Source organism: Phaethon aethereus (genome assembly GCF_964289735.1).
Source record: "Phaethon aethereus genome assembly, chromosome: 2".
Classification (NCBI taxonomy): domain Eukaryota; kingdom Metazoa; phylum Chordata; class Aves; order Phaethontiformes; family Phaethontidae; genus Phaethon; species Phaethon aethereus.
Window position 1 is genome coordinate 136552122 of NC_138582.1, and position 13314 is coordinate 136565435.

The 13314-nt window shown below is 37.5% G+C and overlaps 1 protein-coding gene across 1 annotated transcript in view; it reads right to left on the bottom strand.

Annotated features, from left to right (window-relative positions):
* The window catches only part of DNAH11 (dynein axonemal heavy chain 11), a gene marked incomplete at its 5' end in the record, with an annotated part of 158846 nt that overhangs the window by 131487 nt on the left and 14045 nt on the right, over positions 1–13314 (bottom strand). Inside the window, 6 exon segments of the mRNA XM_081996498.1 lie at positions 812–955; positions 2790–2885; positions 3928–4043; positions 6082–6251; positions 10623–10720; positions 12059–12178. Of these exon segments, the coding sequence (XP_081852624.1) occupies positions 812–955; positions 2790–2885; positions 3928–4043; positions 6082–6251; positions 10623–10720; positions 12059–12178 (744 nt within the window).

The following is a 13314-nucleotide window of genomic DNA, read 5'->3' on the forward strand; positions in this document are numbered from 1 at the left end:
CACAAACTTCCTTGAATAACCACACTTTTTTAAAACATTATTTCATTTGCTTGTAGTCTGGAATAACTGCTTCAAATCATTTTGCAGGTTCCTGCATTAGTAACGTTTCTTTTCCCAGCATCTCAAGTTCTTGATTTGCCCTGAGGAGGAGAGGTCACTCAAAGTACAGTTACAGGGTATACTGAGCTTACCTAAACCTGGCAGTGAAATCTATAGATCCTGTATATATGACTCAATATAAGAAAAGCTGAGAGCAAAGAGGTTAAAAATCTGCATTTGCATTGTCTCTGAAAGCAGCCAAAAGGCATACGAAGGACTCCACACTTGAACCGTAAAAAGAAAAGCTGCATAGAAAACAGTTAATTTACACTCTTGTAATAAACCTCTTATTAAACCACTTCTCCTTACTTTAAAGTTGTATAAATGCTAACGAAGTCCCTTCATGATTTCTAAAAATGATCCACTAAATCTTCCACTTTAGATAGCTGTGTTCAAGAGCACATTACGCTGACTTCTTAAAAGAACATGGATAAAGAATATGAGCAAGTATTCTGATTTTTTTTATTTTATCAGTAAGCATTTGCAACATCGGAAGAGAAACAGGAGAAACCTACATTTGGTGGTCCTAGAATTATACCAGCTTCTTGGGGAAAAAAAAAACAACCCAAAACCAAACAACAAAAACCCCCAACACTCCCCCCCCCAACCAAAAAACTAAACCACTCCCCCAACCTCAAAACCCCATCCCACAAACCACAAATATTTTAATATCTACATTGAAATATCATTAGATTTAGTACTGAACAATTACAGGCAAATATGATTTTCTGAGCTTCACTATTACCCTATCAAGATGAGCATATGCATTTTCTGCATCAAACTGAAAGGGAGCTTCCATTTTAAATCTTTCTCTGAATTCCATCTGCTTCCCCTGATGAAACACAAGTAATGATACCTGTCACTGATCATGTTCTCATTAAAAAAACAGAGATAAAAAAAGACTGATCACAGAATTCAACATCAAGTAAAGTGCATTTTCTTCTGATAACTGCACCTTCAGATGCCTGAGGAGTTACTTTGTCCTCTACTGACACAGCTCTCTTAACAGCATTCCATTTTTCGGGCAATTCCTATTTAACAGAGTAACATTATCTTGAAGGAAAAAATATCACACACGCCAGAAATGTATCGGCAAAACATGTATATTAACAGTGAAGATACCCCAACACCTGCCTAGGAATAAGAAATCACAGTGAGGATTTATTTATCCACAAGCTATACTCTATGTCGTAGCTTTTACTAGAATTTTTGTCAACTGTAAAATAATTAATTTTATGGATCATTGGTAATCATAAACTACTTGAACTTAATGAACTCAGTTATTTTATGCATAATCACATAAAACTTCATTCAAAAATATGTTGGGAGTCTTCCACACTATAAAACAGAATGCTCCACTCCTGCTGCTTTAACACATTTTCAAATATATAAAGATGACCTGGAAAAGCTGTCCCATTCTACAAATGTCCCCCAGATATCTTGAAAAAAAATTCAGTAAGTCATGCAAAAAAAAACATTCCTCCAGGATGAAAAAAAATGCCTCGACAGGTTTTTTTGTCTGTGCCAAAAGAAAGTACAAGAAAATGAAGCCTGAATCCAAATCCCTTCAGAGTAACTAGAAGACTAGTTTAAGGTACACATCAAAAATCCTACATTTATTTTCCTAGTCATCCCCTCGATCTCATTTGGACCAGATCAACACAGAAACAGAAATTCCACTGGACTGGAATACTCACTGAAACTGGTGAGAAGTCTAATTAGAATTATCAGATGACTAATTACATTAACAGATGAAAACATTAGTCGAACTTCTACTTCTAGTATTTAATAATGATTTAGTCATTATTAAAAAAAATAGCAAAAACCAATTACGGATCTTGTCAGAATGAAACGTAAAAGATCTCTTTTTGAACTGATTTTCCATCATCCATATAAAACAATCTTTTAAAGAACATAAGAAAACACCTGGTTTTATTGCCAGCAGCTGAGAAGGAACAAGGAGAATGGAATTATTTTACATCACTGAGATCAAATACTGCTATTTTAGGACCATATACACATATGTAAACATGACATACTACTTTTGCTACAGTGCCTCTAACAGGGCATAAACTTCACCTGGCATCTTCTGTCCACAGCTTTCTAACAGTGCAACCATCACTTTTATTAAAGATTCAAAAAGAGTTCATGAGCAGTTGTCTGGCTCTCCTTCATAGCCAAGAGTTGGCCCATAATTTCCAGCAGCACACAATAATCTCCCTCGGTCCCCTCTCTTCGGAATCCAGCATCTGTCACTTCTATAAAGTCTTGTAAGACAGTTAGACTACCAGAGAGAGGCAGGTATGATGACAAGCAGAGCAAACAGTCCTTACTATAGTGAAAAAACATGTAGTAAGCTCTACTGATACTACTTATGCTGTTTTAAAGAATAAGTATAGTTATTTATAAAATAAAAACAATACAGTTCTACTATATTATTTTAAGACTTTCTGGGACTGATTTCCAGAGATGGCAAGTGCTACTATTCAGAATTAATCCAACAGGATATACAAGTACAATACCTGGAAAACATTAACACCCCGCCCCCCCACTAAAAAAAAGCTAAGAAAATAAAAATAAAAAAGCTGCAAACCCAGCTCATTGAAGTATTACATATGAAAAGACCCCAAGCTTATAGTTATTCCTTTAGTGAATGTAAACATGCACACACATATTCCATTTTACCTAACAACGACAAGTCTTGGGTTATATTCCTTAAAAATCCAGCTCCGTTTCTTAATAATATTTAGCAAGCTTATTTTGAAAGGCTTCGTATCCACTTTAAACTAACTTTCAAAAGTTTTCGAGTCTTCAAAGTTGCTTATCTCAACATAGAGATTTTCATAGATGTCAATCTAGAGAAGAGAGAGAAATAAACGCGTATACTCCCCCCATCCCTACATACACACCCACTAAATAGCCAATTGCTAAGACTAGTTGTTTTCTTGCCTGCTCTTTAACCAGTTAAATAATGGGAGGCTGTTGAGAGACTTCATCGGTAAGAGGCATCTTTGTGGAAGCTGAGCCATGACCACGGAGAAGGAATTGCTTCATAAACTCAGGCTGGTCCTCCAGCCAGAGAGATGCATAGCTAGCAGGAGATTTTCTGTACTCCAGGGCTTTGATGGTAGCATTTGCCACTCTCTCCATAGTCTCCTGCCTGATTTCAGGCAGATCAAACATATTGTCCATATCATTCTAGGCATCAAAAGAAAAGTTTTGTTATTTCAGTGAGAGAGACAGTAATACCAATTGGTTACATTCACATGCAGATGACAGACTGGAATTCCACACATTTCGCCAGAGATCAACTAACAAGAAAAACTACAATTCATGCAGCTGTTCCTATTTTGGGTTACATTTTTGTTACATGAACACATAAAAGCAAACTGAATACATACCCTTTGCAAGTTATTCAAAGCTAAACTTTTCATGGACTATATATAATTCTGACCACCAGTTTAGTGGACGCTCCCTTACCTGTCTAACAGGTTAAGTTTCCACTACCTGCAGATTTACAGACTTCAACACAGCACCCAAGGTGGAAGCTCACAGCACAGGAGCCAAGAGATAAATATTCAGCTACTCTCAGTTAGCTTTGCCAGTGGACAGCTTCATTCTGCTGCTCAAGGATCCAGAAGTGGGTGAAAGCATGAGTAAGCCTTCAGAAATTAACGGGACTATGCCTCTATAAACTACATCACCAAGAGAAATGATGCTCAGGATTTGAGGACATGCTATTAAATGAGTTTGCAACTAAAAATAAACTTCTTGCAGCTTACAATTAATTGGATTCATTATTTCCAAACACAAGAGGAGAAGCTGTACCTGGTAACATTCTGATTCCAGGTGTGCTGCTACCCTTTTCACCTGGGCAGACATTCGGAAAACGTCACCCAGGAGTCCATCTACTAGGTCATAAAAGTCATCACCAGCCTTTTTATCTAGAGAAGATTTAAATTGAATCTCTGTGCCCTTAAGGATGATTTGTGCTTGAAAAAACGGAACTCTTCAAAATTTCCTCTGCGTTCTCCAAAAATGAAGTCTACAGAATGCATTATGTTATTATATAAACCACCGACTGCAATGTCATCAATGTACTCTATATAAATCTTCCAAGAGGCTGAGGAGGAATCTCCTTTGAAGAGCTTTAAATTTCCCTAAATAAGCACACAAACAAACCATCTCACAGTTAAAAAGCACTTTAATATATAGTTGTTCTAATGTTTGTTTTCATTCAATACACCTCCTTGCTTCAGTATTTTTTATATAGTTGATGTGTATTGCAAAACAACACTTTCTAATATTTCTTGTAGCCAGTGTGCTGCTGGACTGCACTTCGGTCAGTGTAGGAGACTCCTGAACCTCCTTGGAATTGCAGTTATGCTAGCAAAACCTCAGTGCAAGGGTGAAGGTATCCCTGCATTGAAAAGACTACAGGTTGGCAGAAAACTATCACACAATACAGCAACTCTGATGGAATATCCGCATTTTGCAAGAACACTTCTGCACGTTTGTTCCGCATTGCGGTACCAACCCTAGTTATATTTAACTAAACATTAAAAAGAAACCCTTACAGAATTATAGAATCATTTAGGTTGGAAAAAAATTTTAAGATCATAAAGTCCAGCCGTTAACCTAACACTGCCAAGTCCACCACTAAACCCTGTCCCTAAGCGCCACACCTAGACTCTTAAATACCTCCAGGGATGGTGACTCAACCACCCCCCTGGGCAGTCTGTTCCAATACTTGATAACCCTTTCAGTGCAGATTTTTTTCCTAATATCCAGTCTAAACCTCCCCTGAAACACCTTAAGGCCATTTCCTCTGGTCCTGTCACTTCTTACGTGGGAAAAAGAGACTGACACCCACCTCACTACAACCTCCTTCTAGGTAGTTGTAGAGAGCGATAAGGTCTCCTTTGAGCCTCCTTTTCTGCAGGCTAAACAACCCCAGTTCCCTCAGCTGGTCCTCATAAGACTTGTTCTCCAGACCCCTCACCAGTTTCATTGCTCTTTGGACATGTTCCACCACCTCCTTCTTAAATAAATATCAATAGTATAAATAAAGGCAATAATTTAAATAAAATTAGGTCTGAATCTGAACTACGGGGTACTTCTCATATAGTAACACTAAGATTAGTGTTGATAACAGACACAAAAATTTGTCATAGTAGACACAGAAACAGGTCCTTCAAAAAAATTAGCAAAAATGGGACAAAGAATCTGCTTCTGTATTCACGTCTTTTTCAAGTTAAGTTCTTTGTCTCAGTCACTGTATGACATATCACTGGTAGTCATGTAACACAGCAGCTCATGTTTAAGGATATTATAATTTGATTTAGCATAAAGAAGTAAACAGGTGAGTTAAATTATCTTTTGCATATTTTTAATTACACACACATAAGGAAGGTCTATTCACATTTCAAATCAAAATTATTTCACAATATATCTAGTACAAGAAGGTGTTTCTGCACAATTTCTCCAGATGAAGAAAGGAAACTACCCACAGGGATTACAGGAACAACATAGCTTTGGGTAACACAAATGAGCAGCACTATCATGACTGCAGCCTGCCAGTCATTCCCAATCTACCAACTTTTAGGAGCACTAACATTCTTCTCAAATGTTGCCAGAATTGTTCTCTCTTCTCCTTATTTGCCTTCAAACATCAGTCTTACAGAACTTTTATGCAGTTTGTGCAACTACACAAATAATTGAACAAAACAATACAAATGACCAGGTATTAATAGTCAAATTTTTGACACCCATATCACCACATCAAAATACAGCTCACTTGGCCATTACCTCAACAAGACAACGGATCTGGTAGCTTCTTCTTGCAGCGTTTTGTCTATATTAGCAAGTCTTTCTCCTTTGTCATCCAGGTGTAACAGAGCTTCTTTTACACCTTTCCTGAAAGAGAGGGCTCATTCTATCCAAGTGGACTGGATAGAATCCAACTCCCTGGATTCATCTAACATTGTCCTTTGACTGTTGAACTCTGCACCAAATCATACACTGATGTTTTCACTTGTTTGATACAGTCCCAGCAGGCTGTCCCCTGCCATGTGCATCTTTCTTCTGCTTCTTTCAGCTGGTCATCAAGAGTTGTCAGATCTTTTTCAGTCAGAGGATATTCTGCCTCTAGTCTGCATCAGTCAGTTGTACAGCTGAGCGACAAGTTTTACGATAGACTGTTCACAGGAAAGACATGCACAGGATGAATTCCCTCTAGTGTCCCACACATGGTATTATGCACTTTGCTGGGCAGAAGAGCTACTTGATGGAGGTCCTTTCACACCTACACACTGTGAAAGGGAAGCCGTGTGGACTTCGAGTGTCCCAAAGCTGAACAGGCTGCTGGGTAGAAGGTAAGCTACAGGAAGGTAACTGGATCCACAGCCTGGAAGATCCAGACTGGCAGTGCCCCCCGGTATCTAACGCTCAGCCGTGGCCAGTGTTGCAAGCTGAAGTGTAAGCTGCAGGTGGGATTCTGCTAGAGAAAGATGCAAAATTTCCTTTCAACATGAACAACAGGATAGATAGAGCTGTGCACATGCTCACACTTATGCATGCAAGTTGCAAGGGATGGGGGAAGAAAAAAACCAAAACACACTTTGCTAACATATCCCACCATCATGAACCTTTGCAAAATTGTTTCTTTTCTCATATATAGGTAAAGAAGAATCTGGACTGCTGGGCTGGTTCAACATCAAGAGATACTTCACCTCTCTCAACAAAGCCACTAGCTAGAAGAAGGAAAGAAACTATCTTATATTTACCCTTTCAAAAGCCTCAACACAATGACTGTTTACTTTGCATTTAATCTCAGATACAAAGGCATTAGAATACCGTTTTGATGACTGGAGTATAAGAAAGTCTACAGGAGACATCTTTTAATTAGTATGCAGAAATTTAAGGGTACAGATTTTAGGGTTTTTTGAAGTTTCATACCTTAAAGAACCACTGCATTTTACAGGGTAAGGACTAACTGCCATTAATATATTCCTCCACATGTCTCTGGGAAAACCATTTACTACTGTAATAACCTTTTTTACTGTTTAAAGTAAGAACGCTCCCCTGAGCCGCTACAGGGCAACTAGGTTTCCCGACTGGGAAACAAAGACAACAAAATAAGACTTAAGATTTACTCATACCTTAGAATATTACTATCATTTTATGAAGTCAAAGAGAAACATCAAATATAGATTTAATTACCATTATACATACATACCTTAGGGTCAAAATTTACACTCAGGAGGGTGTGAATTTTGTGGATTACACTTAATTAGAGGGTGGTCTAAATTAAACTGACAAATTTCACCCACCTAAACTTTCCATTCACAGTAGGTCTGATCTCCATATTGCTCAAGGAATTTCAACTTTTCCACATATTCCTGAGAAATAAAAGCAGCTTCTGAACTTTCTAAGACTCTGCAAGGAAAGAAACCCACACCTGATCAGGTTTTTTTCTTTTAGTGATAGCAATTCACAGACAAATTCTGGTGAAAAGTTTTAGTTACCCACCTTATTCTTTTTTAGATGAAGTACTGTGTATGCTGGCCATTCTTAAGCTATCCATAGCTTTACCAAATTCAAATAGAGGGGAAAAGATGCATAAAGCAAGAAGTGAGAACACTGGGAACAATTAAAACTCTGGGGAAAAAGGAGGATATGCCCCCTTGCATGTTACTAGCTATGTCAGTGGTCAACAGTTGGAATTGCTATTACTCAATAATTTACTTCAGGTGTGTCTAATGCTCCTACAGGAGCTTTCCATCCTTAGTGCTGCCACCTAAAAGCATGTTTGCTGAAGTATCAGGAAAGAAGGGAGAGACAGGGCACAATTTTCAAATAACTTGGATGTCTAGGTCCCACACATGTATCTTTGAAAATCTTGTCACCATAAAACAGTAATACTGTTTATGTGGGACACGTTAGTGTTGTCCTGAAGCAGAGAAATTCCTGGGTTTGCTAGTTATTGACTTATCCAAACAATCATCAAGCAAATCTCTGACAGTTATTAAAACTCAACTCTGAGAGTACTACCAAGTGCACTTCAATGCAGAAACAGGAAGTTTCCAGAATATACCAGAAAATTTGAACTGTACTCATGGATGTATACAGTTCCACCCAACACAGATATTAAACTTAGTTGAGTAAGAGACCATATTACGCAGATCACATTTGTTTGGTGATTAGCGATGCCTTATTTAAAGGCTGTTAACTTTCCTCAGTGAGTATGAGCACTTACGGGTGAGGCAGAGATGAGATGCAGGACCAAAATTTCTGTATTTTTTTCTTCTGTCCTTTAGCCCATTTAAGGTTTCCAGAAGTAACCGGCACATTTTTGTTAATTATTTCATTCCCTTCTTTTGCCTGTTTATTAGAAAAAAACCTAAGTCATTATGAACTAACAAGAAAATAATATTTTATTTTTGTATGTGGTGTACCTTTTTAATGTGTTCGTCACATATACATCTGCAGTTATCCAGTTCCTCATCAAACATTTCCAGTAAAATATTGTAATTTGGGCTAAATATCTCCATGACGACAGGGTTTTTTTAGAAAGCTTCCAAAGATGGTTAAAAGCTTAAAAAGAAAACACAAGAAAAGAAAAAGAAAACAAACGGGAAAGTAAGCATTAGAACTCTTTCTGCAATACTCTTCTCTCAATTTGAAATCTCATACAAAATGCTTAAGTACAAGGATTGGAACAGTAACAAGCTATACTACCAGTATGTGCCATGTGCTGATAAACAGAACACATATTTCAAAACATGCACTTAAATTGTGCTAAACAGATGAATTCTAAAGAATGACAGGTTATCTTAGATCCTAGGAAGTATGGAATCAGTATTTCTAGATCCAGGCATATACCCCACACTCTAGATACTTTCTAAATCCTACCCTGCATGTTTCTAAACTGTGTGTTTTCTCCCCTTTTTCCAGATATATCCTCTCTCATAAGTCACTAGCCTCTCCCTCCAGTGCCTCACATAAATCCAAAGTCTTAATTGCATGTTAATTTTTTGAGGGAAAAAAAATGGCCTATTGTTGTAAAAGAATTACCAAACAAGAGGCAAGCAGAAGTGATTTTTCTAAGGATAAGCAATCTTCCATTCTCCTTGCTATGCTTAAAAGTTAAAACAAGTTATCCATCTTTTGAAAGAGTAGATTTAATACTGTCAGTATTATTTGAATTCCATGCGAAAAGTTTGGAAAGAAACAGGGTAAATACCAGCGTTAAATGCAAGATACTCATTTAACTTCTAACGATGCCAAAGGTGACAACTTAAGGAAAATTCATTTACTCAAAATTTGTAGTTAATTATTACTGCCTTACACTTATCACAACTAATTTGCAGTACTTTGACACAGTTTGAATGTGATGTATATGACGTCATAGAAATGTATGCCTAAAAGGGACTTAAAGAGCATTTAGTCCGTGTTCCTGCCCCAAATGAAGTCTGCTATACCTATGCCATTTCCAAGAGACGTTTTTCTAGCCCTCCCTGAAAGATTTTTCAGTAATGAAGAGCCTGCCACCTCCTCTAGCAATCTATTCCAGCGATTCACTACATTTGGCATGAAGTGGTTTTCCCAGTCATCAGAATTCAACCTTCTGCACTTCAAATTAAGTTCATTACTCTGCATGTTAAATTAAGTTCATTATGTTCTGGATGTAAAGAACAGCCTGTTCCCTTCCTGTATGCAGAAATCTTTACCGTATTTGAAGATTTATGTCTGTTCTCTGTCTTTTCTTCTTTAGCCTTAATAACCATCAACAGATTATCTTTCCTGAACTGTAACACTTATACCGGGGTACAATACCCCACTGGAGGCCTTATCAAGGGTGATGAAAAGTGAGATTTCTCCTTGTGCCTTTCAGGACAATCACCCGTTTGAACATCTTATGTACTTACCTCTTTCTTAGTAACACGACATCACTTACTGAGGTTCTACCTATGACAACTCCTAACTTGTATTTTGAAGAACTGTTCCTAATAAATTTTACATTTTAGTTATTCCTGCTTAAGAATAATATCTACTGCAGAAACATGCTCTAACTACCCAGGCTAACTACACTTTACACTGGATGGAGAGCCTGGACACGTCTGCCATCCACGAGATTCTCCATGCCTTGTGCAGTCAAGTGCAAATACAGAATGCTAGTGAGCAGGGAATCTCTCTGTTTCTTTGAATTACATTTTAGATGTGGCCTTAGCTATGGGTTAGCTTCTGGAAAGAACCTGTATTCGGAACACCATTAAAATGAGAATAGAATTGAAGGACTCTGTTTGAGTCTGCGGCTGAAATACACCACAAAATTACATTTATTTCAAAAGAATGAACTGCCAAATTATTTTCTGTTAGCCAGTATTCCACGGCATTCAATTCACAAATAGATGACCCAGATATAAAGTATAATTTAAGCAATTAAAAATACAGGTTTATGCATTAAGAAATGAAGAACAGTTTTATGTGCATGGGTCCTGACCTTGGACATGGATTCTAACCCTGAACAGTCACGAATTCCTACACAAAGAACTGAGGCAAGACATCCGTCAAGATACACAGTTTTGGCTTTAAATTCAGTATAGTCGTCTTCAAACTCCTGTAATGTTAAACAAACAAAAAAAAGTATAAAAAGCATGCCTTTCCAACAGGAAGAAAAGCTAATGGGCAGTATAGTTGTGCTAAATACATATCTTGTTTTGGTCACTAAACAAACATCTGAGATTTTTGCATTTCAAGTTTTTCAGTAATGCTTTAACTGATGAGCAATGATCAATGCTATTTAACAGTGATGCTTTTGGTTTGTTGGTTTTTTTTAATAGCAACTCAGTTAATAACTGAAGGATTTGCTTAGCAATACAGATTATTTTTAAATAACAGTCTAAGATCAATACGTGTGTGTGCTAATGATACCAATATTCAAGGAACGGAAAGTATTAAAACATTTTGTTTAGGAAGCTTGCTAAGATGGGCAGCCATCTATGCCAGGTAATATTACTCCTTACTTTTATGCTGACACTATTAACACTCCCATTAAACAAAGAACTTCTCAACAAGTTTTTACAGGCCCAAATTATCTCTGCATGTTATCATTAAGTAGGATGTTACGAGCATCATCTTCAGCTACTCATACACTTGAAGTCAACTCACTCAGTAAACAGTATCTTTTGACTCTGACTCATTGTTACATTTAATTAGATTATCTTAAGAATCCGCAGCTACCACATGTATTAGGCAACAGAACAACTTTTTCGTTTTCTATACCAGAGCTGTACTTTCTTAATACTCAAGGTAATTAACCATGTTCACAGATGAGGACTTTTGGACATGTAAATCTACACTTGTTCCTTTGTTAAATACGTTAAACATTGATGACCTCTGAGAAAATAGTCTTTTTTTTTCTTTACAGCTGAGCTGCGTCTCTTTTCTGTTGCAAGACAGTTGGAAAAAAGAAAATATAAGTACCAATAGCCAACCTGGACATTTAAATAAAATCCAACATCTTTGGAAAGGCATATCAAATCAACTTGTTTATTTAAGAATCTTCCTTTCTATGCCCTCTCTGCCCCCAACTACTGTGTGTTTTGCATTTTTTTTTTTTTAAACATACTGCACAAAACCACACACATGTACCCAAAACACAACAGGATGGACTACATGCACTTCTCCATAGCCAATAAAGAAATTCAGATTTAGTTCTGTGACTGTGATATGTATTTAAAAGCTATATATTTAACACATCAAAAATCCATTAAGCCCATAGCTGTGCCCTAAAAGCTAAGCATCCTTTGGTCCTCTCTGGGGCGGACCCCCAGTCACACTACAAACCAGACATTGCTCAATCCAGACATTAACCAAACATATACTGCACACTGCCTATTCAGAAGCACGTAAAACTTGTTCTTTGAAATATCTGGACTCTATTCATGTATCATACACGGAACAGCATGAACCTTGAAGCGTGTGACAAACCAATTAGCTTTAAGATGACAGTTATTGTTTGATAAAGCTCCTGATTAGTATTGTAAAGCCCAAAGGCAAATAGTTTCTGAAGAACCTGAAAAAAAAAAAAAAAACATTTTAGTGATGACAGTTAAAACAGCACAGTAATTGGTGCTTGGTATTCCACTCGTACTTCTCCTGTCAACACTCAGCCTGCATACATGAGTAAGAGTGGCTCGAATGTGAAAACTAACACTCGTCAGCTATGCTTTTACTTGGCAATAAGCTGGAAAGTCAACAAGTTTACAAGGCAGAATAGTTGTTCAGAAATGTGCTGTAAAGGTTGCTTTTGTGCTAAATCAGTCAAGTGACTAAGGAAGGAACCACTGCCTCTGAAATGGATCAGCTTAAGGCATCTTACAGTCTACATCTGGCCAAATATGATAATTGCTGTACTTCACCTAGCAGCTTAAAACTGTTATTCGAGCGTCTCACCAACACTTACATTTACGGACTGAGTATGCAGGGAATCCTTCACAGAGGTAAAGGCAAAACCAAACTACACAGGGACCTGAGAAGGGGTGTCCTGAAACCGCACCTCCCACAGATGCTTCAGAGCATCCTGCTGCCTCAGAAGGAAAAAACAACAACAACAACAGCAAAGCAGCAGCAAGTCTGTACTGCCGCTCACTTCTCCTTCCTGAGGCTGCTTTGTAGCTTTGTGCAGGGATTAGCAGGAATTTAGTGTGAATCGTAAGGGATTTTTATCAGGAGCAATGAAATTTAGAAGTAGAGTACAGCGAATCCTGACCTTAAGGCATGGGAAGCTTTGCTATGGATTTTAAAGCAGTACCAGGATTTTACCCAAAGACATTAACGACTTTGAAAGGCTGCTGCATGAACTAAACCTGTACCATTCATTTATTTCAAATCTGGTTTACAAGCATTTTTATGGATTTTTAATTACTTAGATTAAGCCACATATTTGCAAGAAAAATCAGTGCGCACACACACAGACTGTATTTCCTGCCACATCTAATAAAACAGTAAATTTCTATATTCTGCTAATAATTACGTAATTATTAATACATATTATTGTAATAATAGCAATAAGATTTGTGTCTGTTTCAGAAAATTTGCCTGTTAAAATAACACCGTACCCAAAATACGTGTTCCTTGCACATGCAGCGCTCTCTCTCCTCACCGTGCTGCCAAAAACACCACGCAGAAGGTCCGAGCTCCCAAACACCA